The 27605-nt window shown below is 44.1% G+C and overlaps 1 protein-coding gene across 1 annotated transcript in view; it reads left to right on the forward strand.

Moving 5' to 3' along the window:
- Positions 1-27605, forward strand: part of tefu (Serine/threonine-protein kinase tefu) — a 297846-nt gene that overhangs the window by 247567 nt on the left and 22674 nt on the right. The window contains exon 22 of the mRNA XM_050172366.2: positions 16263-16349. Within this exon, the coding sequence (XP_050028323.1) occupies positions 16263-16349 (87 nt within the window). The remainder of the gene's footprint in view (positions 1-16262; positions 16350-27605) is intronic.

Raw genomic sequence — 27605 nt, forward strand, 5'->3', positions numbered from 1 at the left:
GGTCCGTCCTTGGTCCCCTTCTTTTCTTAATTTACATTAACGACTTACCCTTGCATGTGTCCTGCCATATCCGTATGTTTGCCGATGACTGCGTTATTTACCGCGCAGTCAATACCATCACTGAACAAATAACTCTTCAATCCGACCTTAACCGGGTACAAGAATGGTGTGATGTTTGGCTGATGGCACTCAACTCTAATAAATGCAAGTTTGTCTCGTTTACCCGTCGTCATCACCCTCATCGCTTTTCCTATCAGATTGGTGGCGTCACCATGGAATCAGTGGAATCCTACAAATACCTAGGTGCCACTTTGATTAATGATCTAACCTGGAATGCGCATGTTACTAATGTTATTTCATCGGCTAACAAGACATTGGGATTTCTAAGATGTCACCTTCGCCTCGCTCCATTGCGTGTAAAACTGTTAGCCTATAGATCATTGGTAAGAACGAAACTCGAAAATGCATCTGCCATCTGGGATCTGCATCAAGCATATCTCGCCAATGCCCTCGAGGCAGTTCAAAATCGCGCCACCAGGTATATTCATTCCACATACTCTTACAACGTCATCATATCATCTTTAAAAAAAGAATCTTCCTTATCGCTTCTATCCCTTCGTTGCCGCATTGCCACCCTTTCCCTCTTCCACAGGTTCTACAATTCGACGCTCAATCGACCACCATACATTGTTCCCCCAACGCGCCGGTCACGACGCATTGACCGTCCCCAGCAGGTAGCACAACCACATTCACACACAAATACATTTTCTGCCTTATTTTTCTACTGAGCATCTAAAGACTGGAATGGCCTTCCTCATCAAATCACTGCCATCACCTTCTCTTCACAATTTGTTCAAGATGTAACGACTTTTTATTTACAGAATTGAATGCATTATAACACTTGCTTGTATAGTTGTATTCCCACCCCTTATGTAATACCCCCTACTCGGGGTCTTTAGGGAGATAAAATGAAATGGAATGAAAGCAAAAAACAAAAAACACAGTGATCGCTCTAAAACTACAGTCAACAAAGCGTGATTGCTTTTTTCCGTCAAACAGCCGCGATCCACTGCCACCGTTGCTCTTGCTCGCGAAGCAGCGCGCCGCCGCTGCCCGATTCAAAGGGTTGAGCCTCATTCATCCATCCATCCATCCAGCACCGAAAACAAAGTGCGTGTCTGACAAGTTTCCGTACATGTTAAAGCGGCCAGCTATGTGACTGTTGCTTCTATATATCGCTGAAGATTGACAGAAGCATTAAATTATGATTGAGAATGCAATCATGACAGCACATGCATAGGCGCTGATGGGATCAGTGCTCGCCCGAGTCCACCTACGCTTTGCAGCCTTTGGCGACAGGGGATGTTGTCGGCGTTTTGCACATGGCAGTTACGGAGCTGTCAAGAAGGCAAAGCTGCATATATTCATCGACGCCAGCTTGAAGGCTTATGGAGCATGTGCTTATTTGAGAGCAGTTGATGATGGCGAAAATTCAGTCACATCACTAATAGTAGCGAAATCTCAAGTAGCACCTACAAAGTCTTTAACATTGCCAAAGCCCAAGCTTATAGCCGTGGTAGTAGGAGTTAGATTATTAAAATCCATCCGCTCATCATGGGATTCGATGTATTTTCCCTGCATCATGTGGACAGACTTGAAGAGCACACTGAGCTGGATCTAGGGTGACCATAACAAGCTGGGTCTGTTTGTAAAGCATCATCATCGTCATCAGCCTGGTTAAGCCCACTGCAGGGCAAAGGCCTCTCCCATACTTCTCCAACTACTCTGCTCATGTACAAATTGTGGCCATGTCGTCCCTGCAAACTTCTTAATCTCATCCGCCCACCTAACTTTCTGCCGCCCCCCTGCTACGCTTCCTTTCTCTTGGAATCCAGTCCGTAACCCTTAATGACCATCGGTTATCTTCCCTCCTCATTACATGTCCTGCCCATGCCCATTTCTTTTTCTTGATTTCATCTAAGATGTCATTAACTCACGTTTGTTCCCTCACCCAATCTGCTCTTTTCTTATCCCTTAACGTTACACCCATCATTCTTCTTTCCATAGCTCGTTGCATCGTCCTCAATTTAAGTAGAACCCTTTTCATAAGCCTCCACTTTTCTGCCCCATACGTGAGTACTGGTAAGACACAGCTGTTATACACTTTTCTCTTGAGGGATAGCGGCAACCTGCTGTTCATAATCTGAGAATGCCTGCCAAACGCACCCCAGCCCATTCTTATTCTTCTGATTATTTCAGTCTCATGATCCGGATCCGCGGTCACTACCTGCCCTAAGTAGATGTATTCCCTTACCACTTCCAGTGCCTCGCTACCTATCGTAAATTGCTGTTCTCTTCCGAGACTGTTAAACATTACTTTAGTTTTCTGCGGATTAATTTTTAGACCCACTCTTCTGCTTTGCCTCTCCAGGTCAGTGAGGATGCATTGCAGCTGGTCCCCTGAGTTACTAAGCAAGGCAATATCATCAGCAAATCACAAGTTACTAAGGTATTCTCCATTAACTCTTATCCCCAAGTCTTCCCAATCCAGGTCTCTGAATACCTCCTGTAAACACGCTGTGAATAGCATTGGAGAGATCGTATCTCCCTGCCTGACACATTTCTTTATTGGGATTTTGTTGCTTTCTTTTTGGAGGACTACAGTGGCTGTGGAGCCGCTATAGATATCTTTCAGTATTTTTACATACGGCTCGTCTACACCCTGATTCCGCAATGCCTCCATGACTGCTGAGGTTTCGACTGAATCAAATGCTTTCTCGTAATCAATGAAAGCTATATATATCGGTTGGTTATGTTCGGCACATTTCTCTATCACCTGATTGATATTGTGAATATGGTCTATTGTTCAGTAGCCTTTACGGAATCCTGCCTGGTCCTTTGGTTGATGGAAGTCTAAGGTGTTACCGATTCTATTTGCAATTACCTTAGTAAATACTTTGTAGGCAACGGACAGTAAGCTGATCGGACTATAATTTTTCAAGTCTTTGGCGTCCCCTTTCTTATGGATTAGGATCATGTTGGTGTTCTTCCAAGATTCAGGTACGCTCGAGGTCATGAGCCATTGCGTATACAGAGTGGCCAGTTTTTTTAGAACAATCTTCCCACCAGCCTTCAACAAATCTGCTCTTACCTGATCCTCTCCAGCTGCCTTCCCCCTTTGCATAGCTCCCAAGGCTTTCTTTACTTCTTCCGGCGTTACTTGTGGGATTTAAAATTCCTGTAGACTATTTTCTCTACCATTATCGTCGTGGGTGCCACTGGTACTGTATATATCTCTATAGAACTCCTCAGCCACTTGAACGATCTCATCCATATTAGTAATGATGAAGTCTAGGGTTTGACGAAAACTCATCTGGCGAGGAAAGAGCATAGCTGAATAAATGTACACTCGCCAACTGGAAAAATTCGAAACACTGGACACAATATTAACTGGAATTCGGCTTCTATCATCGAAAGAGAGAAAAAATTATCATCCCGATTGCTCCTTGAATCATTCTGCATACAATCTACTACTAACACGATAAACAGGACACGGGGACCCCTCTCTGAGTTGTACGCAAGCGCATTACGTCTTCCGACGCGTATATAATAAAGACCACCATGCATTCGTTCATTGTGAACAAGGCACCTGTATTGGGCGCCGAAACGTCGATCTGTGTTTTGAATTTTTCCAGTTGGCGAGTGTACGTTTATTCACCCATTAGTAATGATATTGCCGGGTTTGTCTCTTAACGCATACATCTGATTCTTGCCTATTCCTAGTTTCTTCTTCACTGCTTTTAGGCTTCCTCCGTTCCTAAGAGCATGTTCAATTCTATCCATATTATACTTCCTTATGTCAGCTGTCTTACGCTTGTTGATTAACTTGGAAAGTTCTTCCAGTTCTATTCTAGCTGTAGGGTTAGAGGCTTTCATATATTGGCGTTTCTTGATCAGATCTTGCATCTCCTGCGATAGCTTACTGGTGTCCTGTCTAACGGAGTTACCACCGACTTCTGTTGCACATTCCTTAATGATGCCCATAAGGTTGTCGTTCGTATTTTCAACACTAAGGTCCTCTTCCTGAGTTAAGGCCAAATACCTGTTCTGTAGCTTTATCCTGAATTCCTCTATTTTCCCTCTTACCACTAACTAATTGATCGGCTTCTTATGTACCAGTTTCTTCCGTTCCCTCCTCAGGTCTAGGCTAATTCGAGTTCTTACCATCCTATGCTCACTGTAGCGCACCTTGCCAAGCACGTCCACATCTTATATGATGCCAGGGTTAGCGCAAAGTATGAAGTCTATTTCAATTCTAGTCTCGCCATTCGGGCTCCTCCACGGCCACATTCAGCTATCCCACTTGCGGACGAAGGTACTTCATTATTATAAATTATTCCATTCTGCAAATTCTACTAATAACTCTCCCCTGCTATTCCTATAACCTGTGCCATATTCCCCCACTGACATGTCTCCAGCCTGCTTCTTAATTGCCTACCCTGGCATTGAAGTCGCCTATCAGTACGGTGTATTTTGCTTTGACTTTACCCATCGCCGATTCCACGTCTTCATAGAAGCTTTCGGCTTGTTGGGCATCATGACTGGATGTAGGCACGTAGACCTACAGGACCTTCAATTTCTGCCTCTTATTATGTTTCACAACAAGACCTACCACCCTCTCGTTAACGCTATAGAATTCCTGCATGTTACCAGCTATATCCTTATTAATCAGGAATCGGACTCCTAGTTTTCGTCTCTCCACTAAGCCCCGGTAGCACTGGGCGTGCCCGCTTTTTAGCACTGTATATGCTTCATTTGTCCTTCTAACTTCACTGAGCCCCATCATATCCCATTTACTGCCCTCTAATTCCTCCAATAACACTGCTAGACTCGTCTCACTAGATAACGTTCTAGAGTTAAATGTTGCCAAGTTCAGATTCCAATGGAGGCCTGTCCGGAGCCAGGGATTCTTAGCACCCTCTGCTGCGTCACAGGTCTGACCGCCACCGTGGTCAATTGCTTCACAGCTGCTGGGGACAGAGGGCCGGGGTTTGATTGTTGTACTCATATACAATGTTGTGGCCAAGTACTGCACCAGGGTGGCCAATCCTGCTCTGGTGAGGGAGTGCGTAACCGGTTGTGGTCACCGGGATCAGGCCGCGCTCCAGGCCTGTTTGTGCAATTTTATCAACACGCGGATTTCCTTTTCTTCTTTTTTTATCCGTTGGAAAATTGCGCGGCATTGGGATTCGAACCACGGTCCTTTTGCACGCGAGGCAGATGCTCTACCTCCACACCGCTGCTCTACATCAAAGCATAGATTGACTGAAATCGCAGGAGTTGCTGACCCACTGCTATGGCGCTACTGCCCAGGAGAAGACAACCCGTCAGATTTATTGACTAGGGGCATATTGGTAAAGACTCATAGATACATGTCGCAGCTGGTGGAGCGAGCCTGAATTGTTATCCCAGCCAAGATCAATTTGGCCCTACAAAATTAGACGTGACCTCAGGCAGAAGTTGCGATACCGCGAGAAGCTCGTCGACCACCTGTGGATCCGATGGAAGAAAGAGTACCTCCTCGAGCTGCGGGCACTTCACCTCTAGCCATCGCATCTAGCGGTCTACAAGTAGATGATGTGGTCCTTATCGAGGAGCCTAACATCTCTAGAGGTATCTGGCCACTGGGGCAAGTCGTGGACATCTTCCCTGGCCAAGATGGAATAATCCAAGCCTGCCGTGTGAAAGCTCAAGGTGGTAAGATTTTAAGAAGGCCAGTGCAGAAATTGTACAAGCTCGAATTGGACAACGCTACTGGGGGACAGAAGTATGTAGAAAAAGGGGAATAAACAGAGGCAGACGGGCACTGTAAGAGAAGAAGTTGGAATGATGAGTAGCTCTCTGTCTGGTTTCTTTGCATCTCATTAGTATTCTACACCTCAGCATCTCAATCTACCATTTCAGCCATTGACACTGCAACCATCGCCCCCCAGAAGTGCAAGGACCACTTAATTGCCTCCCTAATAGACTTTCTCTCCTATTCAACATAGCCAACAACTCGCATACTGCATCGTCAAGCTCATCATTTCGCCATTCGTGATAAGCTGCTTCGCCAACGTAATTATTCCTCATAGGGCCATTAGTGGTCACTGGTAATACCTCGAAGCCTGCACTCCGAAATCTGCTCATCCTTCCATGCTGATCTCCAGTCTGCGCACTTGAGAGTTCTAAAAACGTACCATCTTGCACAGCGGTTCTACAGGTGAGGGATGTACAACTATGTTCAGAAGTTTGTTTGCTCTTGTCCCAATTGCCAGTGCTGCAAATCTTCAGCCCCCCAGCCGCCAGGTGGTCTACAGCCTCTACCTTGTCCTGCCAATTGGGCATGTGAACATCAATTGTATGGGCCACTTTCCCTGACAACTGCTGGTAACCACTGGGCCATTGTCACAGTTGACCATCTCATGCGATGCACCGAAACCGCCACTGTCCCGGCAGCTACAGCACGCAACACTGTGTCGTTCCTCCTTTGCAGTTTTATCCTCCACCACAGTCCACCCCAGGAACTGCTCAGTGATTGTGGCCGTCTTTTTGTCCCAAGTCGTTAAGGCCATTCCCAATCAGTAGGCATTGCTCATTGGACGACTACTGCTTGCTGATCGCTTCAACCGTACGCTTGGTGACATGCTTGCGATATATGTCATGTCTGACCACACAAATTGGGACCCTTAGTCTACCGTTTCTCACCTACACATTCAACACTGTGACCCAGAGCACCACTGGTTCTTCACCCCCCCCCCTTTTTCTTTATTGTATGGTCGCCATCCGTCGCACACTACTGACACACTTCTACCGTAACAGCCTGATGCATCCAATTGTGCGCCCGTTTCTGCCACTACGAGACATGCTGAGAAGTGCCGTGAACTTGCACGTGCCCTAACTTCAACTGACCAAAAGTGCCAGAAGAGCAGCTGCGCTGACAACACCGATGCACTAACTTTCCTTCCTAGCATGCTTGTGTGGCTGTTAGTTCCTGCCAATGCAACTGGTCTCTGTTCAAAACTACTGGCCAAGTACGAAGGCCCTTACCACATCATTGAGCACATTAACTACGTCATTGAGCCCGTGAACTACGTCATTGAACCCATCATGCCGTCTTCGGACCTGCACCGACGGGGACGAAGTACTGTCCATGTGCAGCGCCTGAAGGCATACTACAACCCGCTCATCGTGGTGAGCTCCTAGGTCATCAGGACGGTTCTTTTCGTTTCCAGGGGTAATTGTAGTGAACACAATGAACGCTGGCCAGTCATCATCACCATGTCATGTACCTCTCGTGCTGCAACTCTTTGTTTTTTTACCGATGCATTAGCCACTCTCAGCCCAGAGCCAATAAACCTCTTTACAGTATCAACTTATGCAATGGGGCTATGAGAAAAATGCCCATATATAACGGTATTTTATTCACCGCATATCAGATATAACGGTCTAAATTTTGCCTTCCGGGTGGTGTTTTCCATGCAGAATTTGCGTTGCTTAAGTTCCCCTTAAACGAATGATGCCGAAGTGGGACGAAAAGTTTGCCCATATGATTTCGTATCTGCCATCATTACCGCACAGTGCGTCCCACCCGCACACCGATTGCGAAAGCCACAGAGAGTATTATGAGTTTACACAGTGCTCCACAAGGAGGCGCTAGCCGCTTCACGTCACGAACGTATCGTGCCTGCATCGCCCACGATCATGCTCCTCACATCTGGAGAAGATGGAGAGAATAAAGAAAATGATATGAAGTGAAGCGGCGCCCACCCTTTCTACTGAGCGAGCTTGGAAGTATGCTGGCAGCTGGTTTCAAAGAGTAGATAGTGCGGACAAAGTGCAAAGTTGTGCTGATTAAGATGAAGCTGCAAATTTTTCTAGGCTCAATGAAGTACGAGCTCTCACAGGAGTGCAGAGATTATGACGGCTGCATCTAGGGTCCATGCCGATCAATGGAAAAAGTGAGCTTTGTGCGCCAGGGCGAAACCCCCCCATGATAATGAAACCAACATGCTGGAAGCTGCTGGCATTACCAAGCTCTGGGAGAATGTCGCTGCTGATGATGAAACAGGTGATGCTTCAATGGAAGAGTTTCTAAATGCAGATAGTGCTGCGAATAGATATCTGACAGAGCGATCGTTGTCGCAACAGACGGCGGCATTGTGCAATGGAGGCAACAACAGCAGGGGCAGTGACGACGAGATCGTCAATGATCCATCTTTGACACTGACCCCGATTGAGTCGCTCATTGATTTAATGCAAGGGAAAATACTGCCGCCAGTGTTCGTGCAGCAGCAATGACGCAGCAGCTGGACACAATGCGCACTGCGGTTGTGAACCTGAAGTTCCTGTTAAAGCAGCTGTAGATTTCTAATATTTCAGTGTGCGTGACACTTGACATGCTGTTTAGAGGTGCGGATAAACATTTTATTTTTCATATTCTTGCTTTATTCATACCATACCAGCTCGCCCAATTGTTCATCCTTTTGTTTTATTTTTCACCGCCTACTTTCTGCATCCCAATCCAATAAAGAAAGGCGTCAGGCAAGGAGATACGATCTCTCCAATGCTATTCACAGCGTGTTTACAGGAGGTATTCAGAGACCTGGATTGAGGTGAATTGGGGATAAGAGTCAATGGAGAATACCTTAGTAACTTGCGATTCGCTGATCATATTGCCTTGCTTAGTAACTCAGGGGACCAACTGCAATGCATGCTCACTGACCTGGAGAGGCAAAGCCGAAGGGTGGGTCTAAAAATTAATCTGCAGAAAACTAAAGTAATGTTTAACAGTCTCGGAAGAGAACAGCAGTTTATGATAGGTAGTGAGGCACTTGAAGTGGTGAGGGAATACATCTACTTAGGACAGGTAGTGACTGTGGATCCGGATCATGAGACTGAATTGATCAGAAGAATAAGAATGGGCTGGGGTGCGTTTGGCAGGCATTCTCAGATCATGAACAGCAGGTTGCCATTATCCCTCAAGAGAAAAGTTTATAACAGCTGTGTCTAACCAGTACTCACGTACGGGGCAGAAACCTGGAGGCTTACGAAAAGGGTTCTACTTAAATTGAGGACGACGCAACGAGCTATGGAAAGAAGAATGATAGGTGTAACGTTAAGGGATAAGAAAAGAGCAGCTTGGGTGAGGGAACAAACGCGAGTTAATGATATCTTAGTTGAAATCAAGAAAAAGAAATGGGCATGGGCAGGACACGTAATGAGGACGGATGATACCCGATGGTCATTAAGAGTTACAGAATGGATTCCAAGAGAAGGGAAGCGTAGCAGAGGGCGGCAGAAAGTTAGGTGGGCGGAGGAGATTAAGAAGTTTGCAGGGACAACATGGCCACAATTAGTACATGACCGGGGTAGTTGGAGAAGTATGGGAGAGGCCTTTGCCCTGCAGTGGGCGTAACCAGGATGATGATGATGATGATGATGACTTTCTGCATCATCTATTTTTAGTGCAAGTGGCAAAATTGGTTTCGGAGCTACAAAGATATCTTCAGTAGGTTCTCTTGTTTTTTTTTTAGCAGCAGTCCAGATATAGCGATGATCTTTTATAATGGTAGGATTTTTCGTTCCTTTTGATATCATAAATGTGGGCTGCACTGTATCGAAAAAGTATTTAAAAAATATTCGAATTTGGAAATAGTGCCTATATTTGATTCAAGGACTGAATCAAATAAGGCGATATTCAATTCTTCGAAAGCCTAAAGCGCAAGAAAGACACTGGATGTAGAAAAGTAGCTCATGTGGTGTTTTTTTCTTTTCAATGTCCAGTGTCTTTCTTGCGCTCTAAGTTTTCTAATAATGCATTACCAACTAGCCCACTTATCGATCCTATTGGCATTCGATTTGTTGCTCGAATGTTCCAAATATTGTTAATGTTCCAATAGGAAATGAATGCATTCATTTTCTTCTTGTCAACTTGATGTGAAGCCTAAATATGCGAATCCAAAGGCTTCCCTATCTATTATATTTATTTATTTACTTATTTACCTACAGATTGCCCAAACGGGCATTACAGATGGAGGGGTTGGTAATTTAACATCCAAAGTGCACCACTCATTGTGCACTCTACACCATGCAATATGCACCTTACAAAAAGAAAATAATCAAGTGAGCATGCAGTGAACATCTAGTGAACATAGGAAAATTTAGCAACCCGGATTTACCACTGCAGTGTGCTCTGAAAACCATGATGTACCAGAAAAGTTGTGTAACAGTGCTTACGTTATTGCTGGGAAAAAATATATATAAAACCTTATGTGCATATCTTTCATGCAGACCTAAAATGGCAGTTCATTTGATCTCATTCGTGCACACCTGGAGCTACATGGTGTGTTGCAGACAGCTGGTAAGTTTAGTTTTTAAACAAACTTTTCTTGCAGAAAAAATGACAGGGACAAAGAAAAGAAGCAACACAAGGACAAGCGCTTTCTAACTGGTTTTATTTTCGAAGAACGACCTGCTTAAGTACCCACAGATCTGCGCGATCCAGTCAACAGAACATGCCAATAGCGCATATTTACTTGGAAGTCTGAAAACATGTGTTCACATGCTTCATTCTAACCTACTGACTACATATTGCAATCCCTTGGAGAACACCAGATCCTTATGCCACTGTAGGTAAATGTGTGAAATCGGTGCAAATATAACTGTGGTGCAGTGGCCTTGAGTGAATGTTTGCAGGACCCCAAGCAGTCTCACAATTCAAACATGGGGATCTCTCCTTCTGGATATTTTCATCACGATGTACACATGACGTATTTGGATGTCAGAACAACATTTGGCCATTGTTAGAAGAAACTCTGTACATTGTGTGTGGTCTGCACTTCATTCTGTGGTGAGAACAGCATGAAAATAAGCTGGAATATTTTTAATGAATCTGCAAAGCACAAGATCATGGGTGGAAGGAGGCACTTCATTGATCGTCATGTCTGCAAGGCACTTTGTCAACATGGAAAGGTTGTTGTTGGTTGCTCCTTCATTCAGCTCAAGGCTGTAGGTTTCCTTTATGCAACCTAGGCCTTGGAACAGCTGCGGAAATTTGCCAAAAACTTGCGTTGTCAAATCAGCAGGCCTTTGAATCGTTTGTACCCTTGAAACTACTCCAAAATGTTCACAATCCTGAAGGCCCAGTAGCGCTTGCTTTCCTTTCTTGACCACAAAGAAATCACTCAATTCTTCAATTTTGCCGATGCGAAGTGGCAGCATCACAGTTCCAAAGCACTTTATCACTCCGCCTCCGTAGCTCGTCAGCAGCGTGGACGATGGTGTAAGGCGCTTTCCTTCACTCACCTTGAGAAAAAGGGTGTGAGGACGCAAGTTGGCTTGTACCCCCCTGTCAATTTTCATGCGTATGGAGCGATCAGACAGTGTTGTCCTGATTATCCACTCCTGGTCCCTCATAACATCGTTTATGCTCACAGCCAAAATCTGGAATTCATCGTCTGATTCCGCTTCAGTCTGCGGTGGACAACGAACTTCTTGGATGCTTTTCTTTGTTCTGCAGCACACTGGGAAGTGGTTTCTTTTCTGACATATGCTGCACGTCCTGCCCCACGCCGGGCATTTTCTCGGCTCGTTACTTTGGTTGCAGTAGAGGCATTGGTGAATATTTTTTTTTTCGGTGCCTTCCTACTGGGCTTACTTTTTTCGTACAGCATTTAGCTAGACCTCGTCCTTTTCCCACACTTGGTTTTGGCTAGCAGCTAACTCTACCACTTTGCAGTGTGTTCTATTGCCTTATCCAGGGTGAGATTGTTCTCCCGTAGAAGCCGCATCCGGAGCTTCTTGTCAGCCGCTCTGCACACCAGCTGGTCTCGAACCATTGATTCCTTCAAGTCTCCGAAATTACAGCTCTGAGCTTTCAGCTGGACATCGCGTAGGAACTGTGCGAACAGCTCCCTGTCTCGCTGATGCTGAGTTCGGTAGATGTAGCGCTCGTAGGTCCCGTTTCACTTTGGCGTGCAATATTCTTCAAAATTCTTCACAATAATGCTATAGTCCTCATGCTCCTCTGGTGACAGTTTGAACGTATTAAATACATCAATTGCTTCCTGACCTGCTACATGGAAGAAGAGTGCAGCCTTCTGAGCGCTCGAGTGTTCACTCATAGATGAAGTTTCCTTGAAGTACAGGTCCATTCTCTGGCTGAATTCCAGTTTTCGGCCGCCACCTCGGAAAGCACTAAGGCATCAGGGGACGGAAGTCCTTCCATGTCACTGGCTTAGTCGAAGCAGGAATGGGCGTGATAACAAACTTCTGACACCATGTGTCGATCAAGATAGCATGCCGATGCAGACAACTGTCGAGCTTGAGGTGAAGAGTAACAATCTGCTTTATTGGATACTTGCGCCTTTATATCAGCCTCCTGGCTGACAGGCTTACACCATAGAGTTTCCTACAAAAATTAATAGAGGGAACTCTGGCGCTAGTGTCTACGGGAGCTGCAATGGGAGCGGTTGTCCCAGCATGGGAATTATGGGAAGTACATGGACTTACCTAAACTTCGTCCTTTTGGCTTCAAACGGCATTGTGACTTTGTTAACTCGTCATTTTCAACAGTGTATTGTGTAATAAATAATTAAACAAACATCACTAAATTTCCCAATGGCAGGATTCGAACACAGGGACTCTAGCGCAGAAGCCTGATATTGAAACCATTAAGCCACGCCCGCATGTATCGACAAGCGAATGAAACGCCCTTACGAATTTATCGCGGGCAGCCAGTGCCTTGAGACGCTTGGCGCGTTTCGATTTGGCCACCTGGACAAGCTCAATCATTGTAATTAATAGCAATTGTACGCATTCCTGGCGTCTTCTGCACTTCGAAGAATATAGATTGTGCTGAAATATGCGACAATAAGATTTATAGAACGTAATATACAAAGCCACAAGAACGTCTGAATCCACAAGCACAAAGATCAGACAAATCCATGTACTTCCCACCATTGCCATGGTAGGACAACGACTGCAGCGCCAGAGTTCCCTCTAGTAATTTTTGCAGGAAACTCTATGGCTTACACAGCATGGTTGCCATAGAGTTTTGCCATAGAGTTTTGACGACCCTGGTTGCCAGGCCTGATACAGCTGGTGATGACAGAACTAGTCTTTCACGAAGAAGACATGTAGGGGATTTCATGAGCATCTGGGGCAGAGAGTTGGGCTGGTTGGAATTTTGATAAATATATGTTCCAGTGCATGAGAAAAATGTAAAAAAAATGCGCAGACAAGAGGACTACAAAAAAAGGTAGAACACTGAATTTCATGAGCAGTGCGGTAGGCCATCACACAGGAGGTTTCTTGGGATCATTGCACAAGGCTTGCTCAACACTAAATTTTGCAGTCCAAGTCAGCAGTCACCTTGCAAAAATGCTGGTTGCATCGTATTCATTGTTGCTTAGGTGTTTAACCAATGCGAGGTGAACACATCTTGGATTTATTACTCACTAACCTACCTAACAATGCTAAAACTTACATCCTAGAGGAAATAAGTGACTGCAGATTCGTTCACTGCTTACTCCCCCTCTCTGTTCAAGATAGAACCACCACTAAAAAAGTATCCTAAACTATTCCAAGGCCGATCAAGCTAAAATGAACAATATCTTCGAAAACTTCGCGCCCACTTTTCAACATGGCCTTCATTCCCACTCTTCAAATGAAAATTGGGAGCTTTTCCGTGACAAACTAAAGGAAGTTGAACAGGTGTGCATTCCTAAAATGTCAATTACAACCAGAGTGGATGCCCTTTGATTTTCAAAAGATGTCAGGACATGTCTAAATAAAAAGAAATGAGCATACCGAAAGGCTAAACAAACAAACATGGTGAGCAATTGGAAAATTTATAAAGAGTCAGCCACAAAAGTCGGAATTGCTATACGGGAGGCCAAAAACTATTACTTTAATCACACATTACCTACTTTATTACGAACTAACCCAACGAAATTCTGGCAGGTAATTAATCCCACAGATCGACAGGAAGTGCCGTCGATAAGAGACGACAGTGGGTGTATCGTGTCTCCCGTAAGAACTGCCGATATATTTAATGAACATTTAACAATTTTTTTTTACTAATGAAGAGTCTCAAAATGATTTCCTACGGGATAGTGACATCAACATTCTGTTCTTATCGGATGATATTACTATAAGCATACAAGGTGTGGTGAAAGGCTATTGACAGCCCAGGGCCTGATGGTATTAACACAAAATTATTAAACATGACTTCACAAATATTGGCATTCTTATTATCATTAATCTTTCAGCAATCATTAGACATGGAATGCGTCCCTGATAAATGGAAGATTGCAAATGTTGGGCCCATTTTTAAATCAGGTGACCCCACCAACCAAAATAATTATCGACCGATTTCATTAACCTCTATATGCAGCAAGTTATTGGAACATATAATTTTCACTCAAATAATGGCCCACACTAATATGAATGAACTATTCTTTGAAAATCAGCATGGTTTTAGACACAAGAAGTCCTGTCAAACACAGCTTTTCGAATTGGTATCTGACCGCCATTCTTCCATTCATGCTTTACAGTACACCGATGCCATTTTTATTGATCTTACGAAAGCCTTCAACAGGGTACCCCATAAACGATTAATAGCCCATAACAATCAACTGAAGTTTGCAAACTTCAGTTAAACCATAAGATCCACATGGATTAAAATTTTTTTATCTAACCGTTACCAAATGTGTAATAATTAATGAATGGTGGTCAAGTACCACGTCGGTCTTGTCCGGGATACCGCAGGGATCTGTGCTGGGTCCCCTTCTTTTATTTTATATTAATGGTATCGCAAGTAATATTGGCTCAACTATAAGACTCTTTGCAGACAATTGTGTAATTTATAGGCAAATAGCTTCTCAACATGATGCAAGCGCCTTGCAAGCCGACCTAGTCAAGCTGACCGAATGGTGTCATCTATGGCAGATGGAAATTAATATAGGAAAAACGAAACACGTTTCTTTTTCCACGCTCACTAACACGCCCCGTAATTTTTATACGATTTACAATACTCTGCTTGAACAGGCTGAGTGTTTTAAATATTTGCGAGTATCTTTACATTACATCTGACTTAGCTTGGGGCAAATACATAGATTATGTCACGAAAAACGCCTTTAAAAAGCTAGGCCTCCTTAAAGCACTATCACTCGCAAACGAAAATGCATGCATACACATCCCTGATAAGGTCTTCTTTAGAGTATGCATCAATCATATGGCGTCCAAATAACGCTAGTCTTACAAAACACCTGGAATCACTTGAGAATAAGGCTGCTAGGTATATTATATCTTCTTACTCAACATACACCACCGTTTCCCATTTAAAGCACACACTTAATCTTTTAAACCTTGACACTAGATGCAAGTTTTTAGGTTTGTCTTTTTTCCACTCTTTATATTTTGGTGACTCTGAATTCGTTGCTACACGCATTGTTCCTGCGCATCATATTTCCACACGTACCAATCACATACACGAGGTATCACCTATTTTCGCAAAAACAGTAAAATATCAAACTTCCCCCCTTTTGTTATCAATTAAAGAATGGAACGCGTTACATGAAAGCATTTAAGGGAAACTGCTTCTTTCGAGAAAGCCCTACTTGCACATCTTGAACCAAGGACAGTGCAGTAATTTGAATGTAAAGACTATGACTCATTTCCATGTCAGCAGAGTACATAATTATCAAATTGTGTTATGCCAAGGCGAATGTTGCATTGCCGTGATGTTTTTCTCCCTTTTGCAACTGTACGATGTGCCAGTTTCCTGTGCGTACCTTCCTCTTTTCTATTGTATGCGATGCAAATTTGGATTGTGTAAATTCCCCCCCCCCCATGTAATGCCCCCGGGGGCGCTTAGGGTATGTAAATAAATAAATAAAGAGCTCAGTCCTTTCTTTCCTGAGCATAAGACATAGCAGGGCTGCCTGATGCCAGTGCACAATTGCAAAAGTCTTGCTGCAGACTGACTACTATAGAAGTGCATTCTGACAGCCTGCTAATTATAGCTGCTGGGGGTTGCAAGGCTAGGTGGTAATAATTTTTAGCAAAAGTGTGTTACTGCTGTTGTGTTTGTGGTACGCTTTTGTAAATTATTCTTGGCATGGACTTTCAAAAGGACAGCACATGCATTTTTTGGTAGTTGCAGTGTTCTACGGCTATGCTTTATTGGGAACTAACTGACATTTTGTTTTCTCATGCAGTCGGCTACGTGTTGGGGCTGGGAGATCGACATTGTGCCAACATTCTCGTTGACAAGCACTCGGCGGAACTGATTCACATTGACCTTGGTGAGTGTATTGTATTAGAGCTTCAGTTGGTGTCCTGTTATGGCTACTGATTATGGCTACTGCCATAAATCTGCCAGTTTGCTCTGCAGCCTGCCTGGACATCACGCTAATTAAAGTTCAACTGGAGCAAAATTTTGCTTTGATTAAAAATACAGGGATGGAAGTGCTGTGTCACTTGTGCCATCTGCGCCAAACCTATGAGCTGGGCCAGCCTGTGCCAACAGAAATTTCAAGTGAAGTCACTAAATTTTAGTGACAACCACACAGTTCAGTGGCAACCACACAGCCACAGCCATTGGCTAGCATTTACTTGGCATATTAGGAGTGTGGATCATGAGTGTCATTGTGCATGTAACTTGGCTGCAGGGAAATAAAAACCGTTTTATGCTACACAATGCACTGCGAATTTTTATAAGCCTTACGCGCACTATATAAGCACACTATGTATACTAAAGATAGTTTTAACTAGCACTCTTCTTATGGAGCAATTTGGAAGAAAAGCTGTACTGTCAGCTTAGTGAATGTCATACGGTCTTTTCCTCCTGTAGCTCGTCAGTTTAGTTATGCTGATGCATTTTAGAGCTCGCTTGCTCTATCGGTAAACCTGTGCCTATTACCTTATTGACTCCATTCTAACACGCCCTCGATTGTAATGCGCACCCGTTTTCTGTGACCAAAAAATAAAAAAAATGAAAACCTCAATTGTAACGTGCACCTGTCTTCCATGACAAAAACAAAAACAAAAAAAACAGTGCAATACAGCGCACCTCGTGCTTTCGTATAGAAATGCTATTTTCTCTTATTTGGAAAAAACTGTTTTATTCCCAATACACTAAAGTTGCGATGAATAAAAACACAAATGGAAGCAGGATACCTTGCCACCAAAATTTTTACTGTGCCGGTACGAGTCGCGTGGGGTAATAGATATCGCTCCTCGTCGGTACCAGACAACTCCTGATCGCTATTAACAGACCAAAGCATTTGATCCTCGGCACCGTCCATGGCATTCTAACTCCCACACTTTTTAAAGGCCTTGTTGACCATGGCAGACGGGATCATGCACCATGCATCTTTCACCCATCCAGCAAAGTCCTGCAGCGAGGCACGCTTCATTTTATTGGCGGGCATGAATTCGTGGCAACCACTGACAAGCCATTCGGTGTAGAGCGCCTAAACTCTATATTTCACTGGTTTGTTCAAACAAACATAGAGCAGCTGGAGCTGCGATGTCATGCCACCAGGTATCATGACAAGGTCGGTGTTGCATGCAGCCAGCTTGTCCTTGATGCACTGGTCAAGGTGAAACCTGAACACATCGAGCACAAGCATTCCACGCAAACCCAAATTGCCGCCGGGTCTCTTCCACCAAACGTTCAATCCAGTCAGTGACCAAGTCCGTGGTCATCCAACCTTTTTCATTTGCGCGCGCAATCACGCCACTTGGAAACACAATTCCTTTCGGGAGCGTCTTCTGTCTAAGCATCTTCTGTATAACATACGGGGGCAGCTTGTGCCCATTCGCAGTGCAACAAAGTATTGCGATGACTCTAGTTTTTTCGTGGCCAGAAGACAAAATGCACACTTGCTTCACCCCCTTCTTTTCAACGGTTGTGGTGGCAGGCATGTCAAAGTAGAGCGGCTTCTGATCGGCATTTCCAATCTGTCCAAAGCGGTAGCCGTTTCTATGGCGCAACTTCAAAACGTACCACTGAAAGCTGTGCAATTTCTCTTCATATTCTTCGGGCAATTTTTGGCATATCCCTGTCTGCCTTCGAGGAGAAAAGCCTTTTCTTTGCATAAAATTTGATAGCCAGCACCTGCTCGCTTTGAAGTCACTTTGCATTAGCCCTTTCTGTAGGGCTAACTGCATCACCCATACAGCAGATTGGTCGTCACAGGCCGCTGTGCCGCTTGCTGCTCTTGCACGTATTCCGCGAGCAGCTCTCCTATTTCGGCAAAGCGGCCCTGCTTCGGTCCACTGAAACCCTTCCTTGTTGCTTTGCTGGCGAAAATATTCTCCTTCTGTTTGCGCCAGTCCCGCACGCAAGTTTCGGGAACTCCGAACGCCCATGATTTCCGTCCGTCTCCGCGCACATGATAACTTTCCTTTTATATGCGGCATCATGTGCAGTCGGCGCTTCCATGCTGATTGCCGAAAACGGGAAGACAGGCGGTAGACTAGGTTATACCAGTGCCTGATTACACGTACAACGTGGGAGGAAGCTACGGCACCTAGGCTAGAAGAGCATACGAGGCAGACATTTTTTTAATGCCAATGGCGATATGGTAATGCGGATTTAGGGTCATACTCGATTCTAACACGCATGCAATTTTTGGACCCATTTTATCGGAAAGAAGGAGCACGTTAGATTTGAGTAAATACTGTAATGGCAAACACTACACATGTAGCATTCGCACCATATACAGGATGACAATGTGGAATGGCAACAAACAATGTGCTTGCTTTAGTGAAACTTCTTCACCATATATTGTCACTCAGATTCTGGCTATTTCATCTTCCATATGACCATCAGGCTTTTGTTAATGTAGAACGCAAGCCAGGGATCTGAAGTATCGGTTTTAGTAAACCTTAGAAGCCAAATGGTAGTTTTAACATGTCAGTGCAAATCCAAACACAAGCTGCATTCGCAGCAACAACGTTCACAATGCAACTTGTGTAGATCGAGTCCGCAAAATTCAATAAACCATAGTTCACCGTCCAAGAAAAGTAGCAGTTTCAGCTTTCAATAGGTCAAGCGCCAATAGTGACGGCACACAAGAAGAAATACAGGCAGGACAAAGCGCTACCTGCAACTGTTTATTGAAATCACGGGAGGCTGATTATATAGCCATGAGGAGAGGGGAACGAAAGAAGAGGGGCACTGAATATGTGAATGCGCACGTGCGAGAACACTGAAGATAATGGGAATCACGCCTGATCCTGCGCCAGGCCACATTAAATGGCATGTTCTTCTCTGGAAGATCTGTCAAAGGCCAAGCAATGTCGGGAAAATTTTTGACAACGCGGTGAAAGTAAGAACACAGGCTGACAAAGCAGCACAAGTGAGAAGCAGAACGTGGCACAAGGAAACTGCGAACGGCGCAAACTTTTTCCGAATCTGGTTGTGCACTGGATGCGTCAATGAGGTGTTGTGGCAGTATTGGGAAGTCTGGGTTGCAGGATGTGTCGGCTTTTGGCCTGCTTGAATTGTTGGCACTCTTTGATGATAGCATCAACTGTAGAGCAGCTTTTGCACATGAGCAGATTAAAGGTGTCATCAGCAATTCCCTTCAGCACGTGTCCGACTTTCTTAGCTTCTGGCATGTCGTGATCGGCTTTACGACAAAGTGCCAGCATCTCCTGGATGTACGAGACATAGGACACCGTGAGGGATTTGGCACGGGAGTTCCTGCTTTGCAGCAATTTCACGGCCAGCTGCTATGCCAAACAACTCTGTCAACTTCTCTTTGCATTGGTCCCAGCTGATTAGCTCCTCTTCGTGGTTTTCGTACCACACATTTGCCGTGCCTCTTAGGTAGAACAGGTTAGCTAGCATAAGCGTAGGGTCCCATCTGTTGATTCCACTCACGCATTCATACATAGCCACCCACTCTTCAACGTCGGCGCCATCGGTCCCACAGAAAGTTCCACGATCCTTGGGTTGCACAACCACAAGCGAAGTGGACGACGTAGCTGGCGACTGTGACAACACTTATGTTATCACTGCTCAATAAACGCCTGTACTTTTGTAGGCGCTCGTGAAAGGATCACTCAATCTGGTGGCGAGCGAAACGAGAACAAGGTAAAAGTGGGGCTCCCGCTTTTACCTTGTTCTCATTTTGCTTATCATCTTCAATTTCCATGTCCTGCCTTCCCTGTGTTTTCCCTTAATGTGGTGGTATGGATTTAGCTCGTTGCATCGAATCCCATAAGTTCAATTCAAACACTATTGATACTATTTCCCTTATTGTGAATACACTCTTTGGCATGGATAAAGAGAATGCCTGAATAGGCTCATTTCATTGATACATGTGCAGAACATTGTAATGACAGGCTCACCCTCCAAGAAGCTGCATGAGTAACAATGCATGATTAAAAAAGCTGTATACGAAGGTGGCTAGTGAAAATGAAAATTCTCAGCTTGATTTATTGATGGCCACTTAATTATTCATAACTATGGAAGACATTTGAGCCAATGCCCTGTGCAACAGCAAATGCAGGTTTCCCAGCATGCAGGTGTTCAAATCGATGCGACAATATGGGCACAATAGTGAAAATCAGTAAATGCCAACCAGGCTCCTTCTAGGTATTTATGCTGCAGGAGCCACTATTAAATGCAAAAAAGTGAAAATGCCATAGATTTGGCTGTTACAATCTTTCTTCCGCATAGACAATTGCACAGAGTTCCCTTTGCTTTGTCTTGCAGCAGTACAAAATCACACCAGAAATGGTGTACGTATGGCATCTGTGTGTTACACTGATATGTGTAAGAATGTGTCTTTTGTGTTTCTAGTTTCATTTTTGCCGTCGTTATTACATCGGGGGTAATCTAACGTACTACAAGCCACTGAGTGGAACCGCCGCCTGGATACGTATACGTTTTTTGATGCCTGTTGATACACGCCTAGCAACTTTCTCAGCTTAGAAAGTCCATATAATGGCACTCAAAAAGAAAGAAAATAAGCTTCGGGACGCATTTTATTACTTATACTTGGGCGAGCTTTCCTAATGCACATATGTCAAGCCAGTGTTCCCCGTGCCACCTGTCCCAGAAAGCACGCATCTCTTGGAGGCCGCCAGCGCATGCATTGCTCACATTTGTTTGTGGCTGCACGGTGAGCTGAGTTTCGTGGACGGCTGGGCGCAAGTCGACCTTGGCGTCAACCTAAACGCTAACCCTGGTACGGTTAGCGTTTTTCTTTTATATCTCAAGAATTTTTTGTACGTAGAAAGATGATACTATTTGCTGGAATATAGCACAAGTGTTTCACTGAAAATGTATATTCTGAAATTTTCAAGATTTTTCTGTGGTAATTAAGAAACTGACATTTCTAAATAACATCTATTTTTTTTTTACAAATATCTTGTTTAGACATTTTTTAAAATTGTTTTTTATATACATGTTTGAGAATAGTACAATAGTACAGTACAGTACAGTACAATAGTACAGAATGCTGTGTAAACAGCATTCTGAATCAGACATGTGCTTCTTCTATAATGAGGTACGTCAATGACTACCTGGTGGTTGTTAATGACGTTCCAGGGCCTACGCTAGATGACACTGTAGAATCGATAATTAACACATTTAGAAATGCATCGGAGGCTTTAAACTTCACGTGCGAAAGGCCTTGTGATAACAGCATTCGCTTTCTGGACCTCAATCTCACTCTGATGAACACGCATGTCTGTTTCGAATACCAGCCGAGGTTGAACAAGCAGCTAATTTCATACGACACTGCGCACTCCAAGCTCGTAAAAGGAGGAGTTGAAATGACTTGTCTAAAAGAAGCTCTAAACAAAATTTGCAACCACAAAATAGAAATCAGTTTCAATAACCAAGTTTCAAGGCTATGCCTAGCCGGTTTCCCTTCACTCTTGATCTCTAGCGTTTGCGATAAGCTTCTTCAAAAGATCAAACAGGCAAGAGAGGGCACTAACACAAAAAAGCCATTTGATAGGAAGAGATTACATGTGATTCCTTATTGGCACAGGGGGTCCCACAACCTCAAGAAGGTGGCACAAAGGCACAGTATCAATCTTCTCTTCAGTGCACCATGTAAGCTGGCCAAAATATGCCCTATGATGACAAAAGCAAAACCTGAACCATGCTCTAAGAAGCATGCAGCGCAGTACACTGCTTGCAAAAGTAATGTCGTATATGAGATACCGCTAAGTTGCCGACAGGTTTATATCGGTCTAACCGGACGGTGTTTTAATGAAAGGGCGCGTGAGCACAATTGAGCCGTAAATAACAATGCAGGGGGCCATCTGGCAGAACACTGTAAACGTCACAATTGCCGTCTGTATCTTCGCGACACCAGGTTTCTGGCATGGTCTAGAGATAGACTAGAATGGGAGATATTAGAAGCTTTTTACATTGCAAAGGCCGAGGGCACGTGCATTAGTTGCCCTTCAGTGATGCTTACCGAAAAAGAGATAGCTTTTCTAATGAGATAGGGAGGTCGTGATGTCACGATGGGCCATTCTTGGTTGCATCTATTTAAAGTCCTGTTTTTTCAAAAAAACATTTAGTTGGAAGTAGCGCCTTGTCCGTCGTACATGTTGTTCTTTTAGTCCGCGTCTTCGTAGTGCTCTTTTCATCAAGTATGCCGCTATCCGATTTGTGCCAGGATTTGTGCGTTCGTGGCCGTCGCTATACACCGGAAGGTTACTAACGCAATAGCATTTCGCGAGTCCGGTATTAGGGTAAACGTGAGCGCGAGGGGACAGGGCCTGGCCGTGCACCCTTGCGTGTCGTTTCACGAGATGAGAAGTGCAAATGTGAATGGTCTGCACGGTGCAGCCACCTGGTGGCACAGAGCTCAACCACACACAGTAGCAGTAACGAAATGTATTCTTCTTTACTGCTGGTGTAAATTTTTTGCAGGAGTGTAATTGTTAACACATTGTTTTTGTAAATGTTTTACACTTGGTTAGAACAATATTAGCTCTTTGTTTGGCTGGTTAAGCTCTGCGCCAATGGTTGGCTGGCCCATGGAGACCGATCAGGCTGCTCACGTACATCTACACTAAAGTTCCTTCATCAGCTTGAGTTTATGCCTCCACGGTTTTGTCGAAATGTCCAGCTAGCCTGTGGTCACCGGAAAACCAGACACGTTCGGCGCTGCGACAGAATGCTCACAAAGCTTGCTGCTTCGATAGCTCATACTTCGAGTTGACTGCCAAGCAGCTGGCGGAGAGTTTGGAGAGGCTTCTCACGCTCGCTCTTAGAGAACCGGATGTCGATGACACGACGTGCCATCATAATGCAGAACCAGTGAAGGCGGAGCTTAGCCCCGATCACTTGGCGAATGGGTTGAGGAGAAAATGCATGACTATGGAGGAGGGTAACTTGTAATCGTCCGTAGCTCCCTTAATATGAGATGTTTCACACAAATTGTGGTGCAAATGATTAACTTTAGCTGTACCCTACGCATCTACAAAATTTGTCCAAACCATTTCAGGGGCACTTTAATTTAAAAAAGTTTTCGATGCAGTACTTCACACTTTGTTAATAGAAAAATTGTCTAGTTACAATATTGTTTAGAAGAGCTCTTTGCTGGGCGAGTTAGTGCATGGCTATGTTTTAGGAAGAGTTGCACCTAAGAAAGAACAAACACAGGAAAGAAACGAAGTAGAAGAAAAGAGTGCAACTCTTTACTTCTGCTCTTTTTCTTCAGTTCGTTTCTTTAAGAAGAGTGTTACAATGTTACGATGTTGATCCTCTGGTTGTCTCTTGGATTTTCACATGCCTGCATTAGAGAAAGCAGTATGTTGTCGTAGATGGAGCACAGTCACATGCCGCTGGTGTTTCATCAGGATAACTTCTTCTTGGGCAAGTTGATGTTTACCTAACATTAACAGTGAGAGGCGAAACAAACGGTGAGAGACGCAAGGAAAGAGTAGCGCTCGTCTTTCATTTCATTTCGCCTCTCACTGTTTTATTTTTTTCGAGTTCTTGCACTAAAGAGTATCATGTTTCATCAGAAGTACAACTGATGAATGATGATGAATGATGATGATGATGTAATTGGTCCTCGGGCCATTTATTATTTCTTATACAGGGTGTCTCAACCATCATGCACTGAGAGATAAAAATATGCAAATGCCAAGTAGCTGGACAGAACCAAGGTAATCTTGTTTGCCATCACTTGGAGATACTCAGATAATTTTTTGCATTCCGCCTAATTGCATAATTAGTTTTCATTCATTAATCAACTTCTCAAATATTATAGTTAGATGAAAAATGTCAAGGAAAAATTTGTAGGACAACATGAAAAACTCCCGATACAGCTTTCTGTTGCTCAATACATGCTACATAAAAGTGTTTTTCCAAGCATGAAGGAAGCCCGCGAAGCGCGCAAAGTGCCTTGAGCAGCCAGTTGCACGGCAATTTTGTGTGTATTCACTGGCTTTTTTAATGCTTGGAAAAACACTTTTATGTAAATTGAGGCTAAGCGCAGGAGAGCACGTAGGACAACAGAAGAGGATGAAGACTACCAACAACTGAATGTTTATTGTGCAGCGCAGGTGGCTACCCCATGCAGCTGCTGACAGCAGTGGCTGGCAGCGTGTTAAGGAAATGCGATTAGTATCCGTATTCCACTGCCCAACCCAGGAGAGGCACAAAAATGGTTGTCATGTTGTATTTGCACCAAGCTTGCACCAAGATTGGGAATCGTGTTGGCATTGATGTTGTTCTTTCAGCCCGTTTGAAATTGAAAGGTTTGTGCGCAAAAGTAAATGGTACTACAAGGAAGCATCATGATTGCAATAAAAAACACCGAGTTGGTTTCATGCATGGGAGGTGTGGTTTACCATATCCCTTTAGACTCTGGGAAAGAATATATTGGACAGACGGGAAGATGCCTCAGTGATCGCTTACTGGAAAATTTGAAAAATGTTAGCAATCTGGTAAAACTGGTTCTCTAGCCACAAACTGCTTGCTTTCGGGCTGTAAACCCTTGTTTGACAAAACATGACTGATATCCAGAAACTCGGATCAAGTGATTAGGGAGATTATAGAGGCGCTTGAAATGATTTGATGCAATAACTCTGTAAGTTGCCCATCTGTATATTTCACCGTCAAAAAGCGAAATCTTGTTCCTTTCGTGGTGGAGGGCTGTGGTGGATGATTCTGCTGAAAAGTAATCTATGCTGACACAGTGGCTTTTCTTACTTTCGTACCATGGTATATATATATGGGTTAACCATATGCAATAAAAATTCAGTTGTTAGTAGTGCTGTGTCTTCCTGTCCTTCTGTGTTCCTAGGTGTTCTCTTGCACTTAACCTCAAGTTAGGCAGTACCAACTAGCCCACCAGCCTGTTCTTTTGAACATTTTGTAGCACGTGTTGTGCAACAGAAAGCTGTATCAGGAGTTTTTCATGTTGCTCCACAATTTTCTCATTGACACTTTTCATCTAATTATAATATTTGAGAAGTTGAATAATTAATTAAGATTAATTATGTAATTAGGCAGAATGCAAAAAATAACCTGAGCATCTGCAAGCAATGGCAAACAATACTACCTTTGGTTTGTCCAGCTGCGTGGCACTTGCATATTTTTAGATCTTGGTGCATGATAGTTGGAACACCTTGTATACGTAGCGACAACACCACTCTGGTAACATTATCTGTAATCCTATGTAGACAAGTATGCGATGATGATGACTGCCATATTCTTCAAGATGACCTGGATGCCATATATACTCATAGTGTATGAATGGGAGGTGAAATTATATGTTCAGAAAACATATGAATGCAGTTTTCCAGGAAAATAATATGAACCAATTTATGTTATACAATGCCTAGTTCAATATTATAAACAGCTACTGAGCACAAATACCCATGAGATTATTTTACACCTTCATTGTCTTGGGTAAGGCGCGTTGATTAAAAGGATTCCAGATCAGTAGGATTTTTGCACCAAAACGTACGTAACTTTCCACAGCACACTCGTGAATCAGAAGGGTTTGGGTGCGAGCTAGTTGGTACGGATCATTCATATTTAAAACAGCGCCAAAAAACACGGACAAGGGAGGACACAGGACGAGCGCTGACTGCCAACAACACCTTTATTGGAACCTGCGCAAATAATACAATTTGCAACAGGCATAAAGAGAGTGAAAGAAGGGGAGGGAAAGGCGAGTCATCGTCGGTCAACTACTGCTGCGCATGCGTAAATTACATTAAACAATATAAAAGAAACCATAACATGGTGGACACAGGCCAAACTGCTTAACCTCTAAGGAACTTAAGTTCTTTATCACAAAGTGCAATAGAAGGGGAACTAACACAGGTGGCTCCTAACTGATACATTGAAGATGCCTCAAAGATTTCTCTGGCCATCTGTATTGCTGTACCTTTTCAACACACGTGTGTCGTCAAGGAGTGGAGAACAGCCACACTTGGCACAATGAACAGCCAGATTACTGCCAGTCTTAATCCTGACACAGTGCGCATGCTCACGCAAACGTTCATTGATACAGCGTCCTGTTTGCCCTATGTAAGTGCAGCCGCAAGCGGTGGGAATGGAATACACTACATTGGTACTGCAATGTACCGGCTTGGCGACATGTTGCTTATTGCACGGTCCAGGTGTTCTCCGGCTTTCGTTTATCTTTTTGCACATCCTTCCAAACTTGTTAGGCGCAGTGAACACGACCTTTATACCAGCCCGGCCTGCGGCTTTCTTGATGCGATGAGACACACCATGTATATACGGGATCGCAACAGTCTTGGTTAAGACATCACCCGCTTCGCGCTGTTTCTTGGGGGAACGAGCCTCTTGCAATAAAACTTCCGCCAAGGATGACAGCAGTTGTTCAGGATAGCCACTTGTTTTAAGCCGCTGGACTTGATTGGAGAGGCTGCTGGACATGGAGTGGTGGCAAGAGCGAACCACCGCATTTCTAAGGGCCCCTAGGGTGATGGAGCGCTTCACCACTTTAGAATGGTTGGATGTGTAGGGGAGAAGGTGTTTTGGAACGCGGGGCATACATCCAACATGTGTGCCCTTCCTGGAGGTGTAGTGCAAGGTCTAGGAAGCGGATTTGGCCTTCTTCCGGCAATTCTCTTGTGAACGTCAAACCTCGATAGACGCACTTAAATTTTTCAAACACTTGGTCGACCAGGGTAGTGGCTTCATTAGGGTGGGCAGAAAGGATCACCAGAAAATCGTCGACGTAGCGAAACACCTTCTTAACAGGAATTGTGCTGAGTTGCTCCTGGAGGAGACTATCATAGTGCGCCAACAATAGATCACTCATCACAAGAGCCTATGCATATCCCGTTTTTTTGCACATAGAACTCTTCATTATGCTGGATGACGGTAGATCTTAGGTAGACCTGCAGCAGGTCCAGGAAATTGGCGACACTGGTGCCAACCGCATTCTCGAACCGGACTTCACCTATCGTTTCTATGCCTTCCTGCACAACGGCGAAGAGGTCATCTTGAGGTAGGGAATAATATAGGTCCTTGATGTCTACCGAGAATGCCTGTGCTCTTTTGATGCTTGACTCCTTTAGGAACT

This window comes from Dermacentor andersoni, chromosome 6 (genome assembly GCF_023375885.2).
Source record: "Dermacentor andersoni chromosome 6, qqDerAnde1_hic_scaffold, whole genome shotgun sequence".
In the NCBI taxonomy this organism is placed as follows: Eukaryota; Metazoa; Arthropoda; class Arachnida; order Ixodida; family Ixodidae; genus Dermacentor; species Dermacentor andersoni.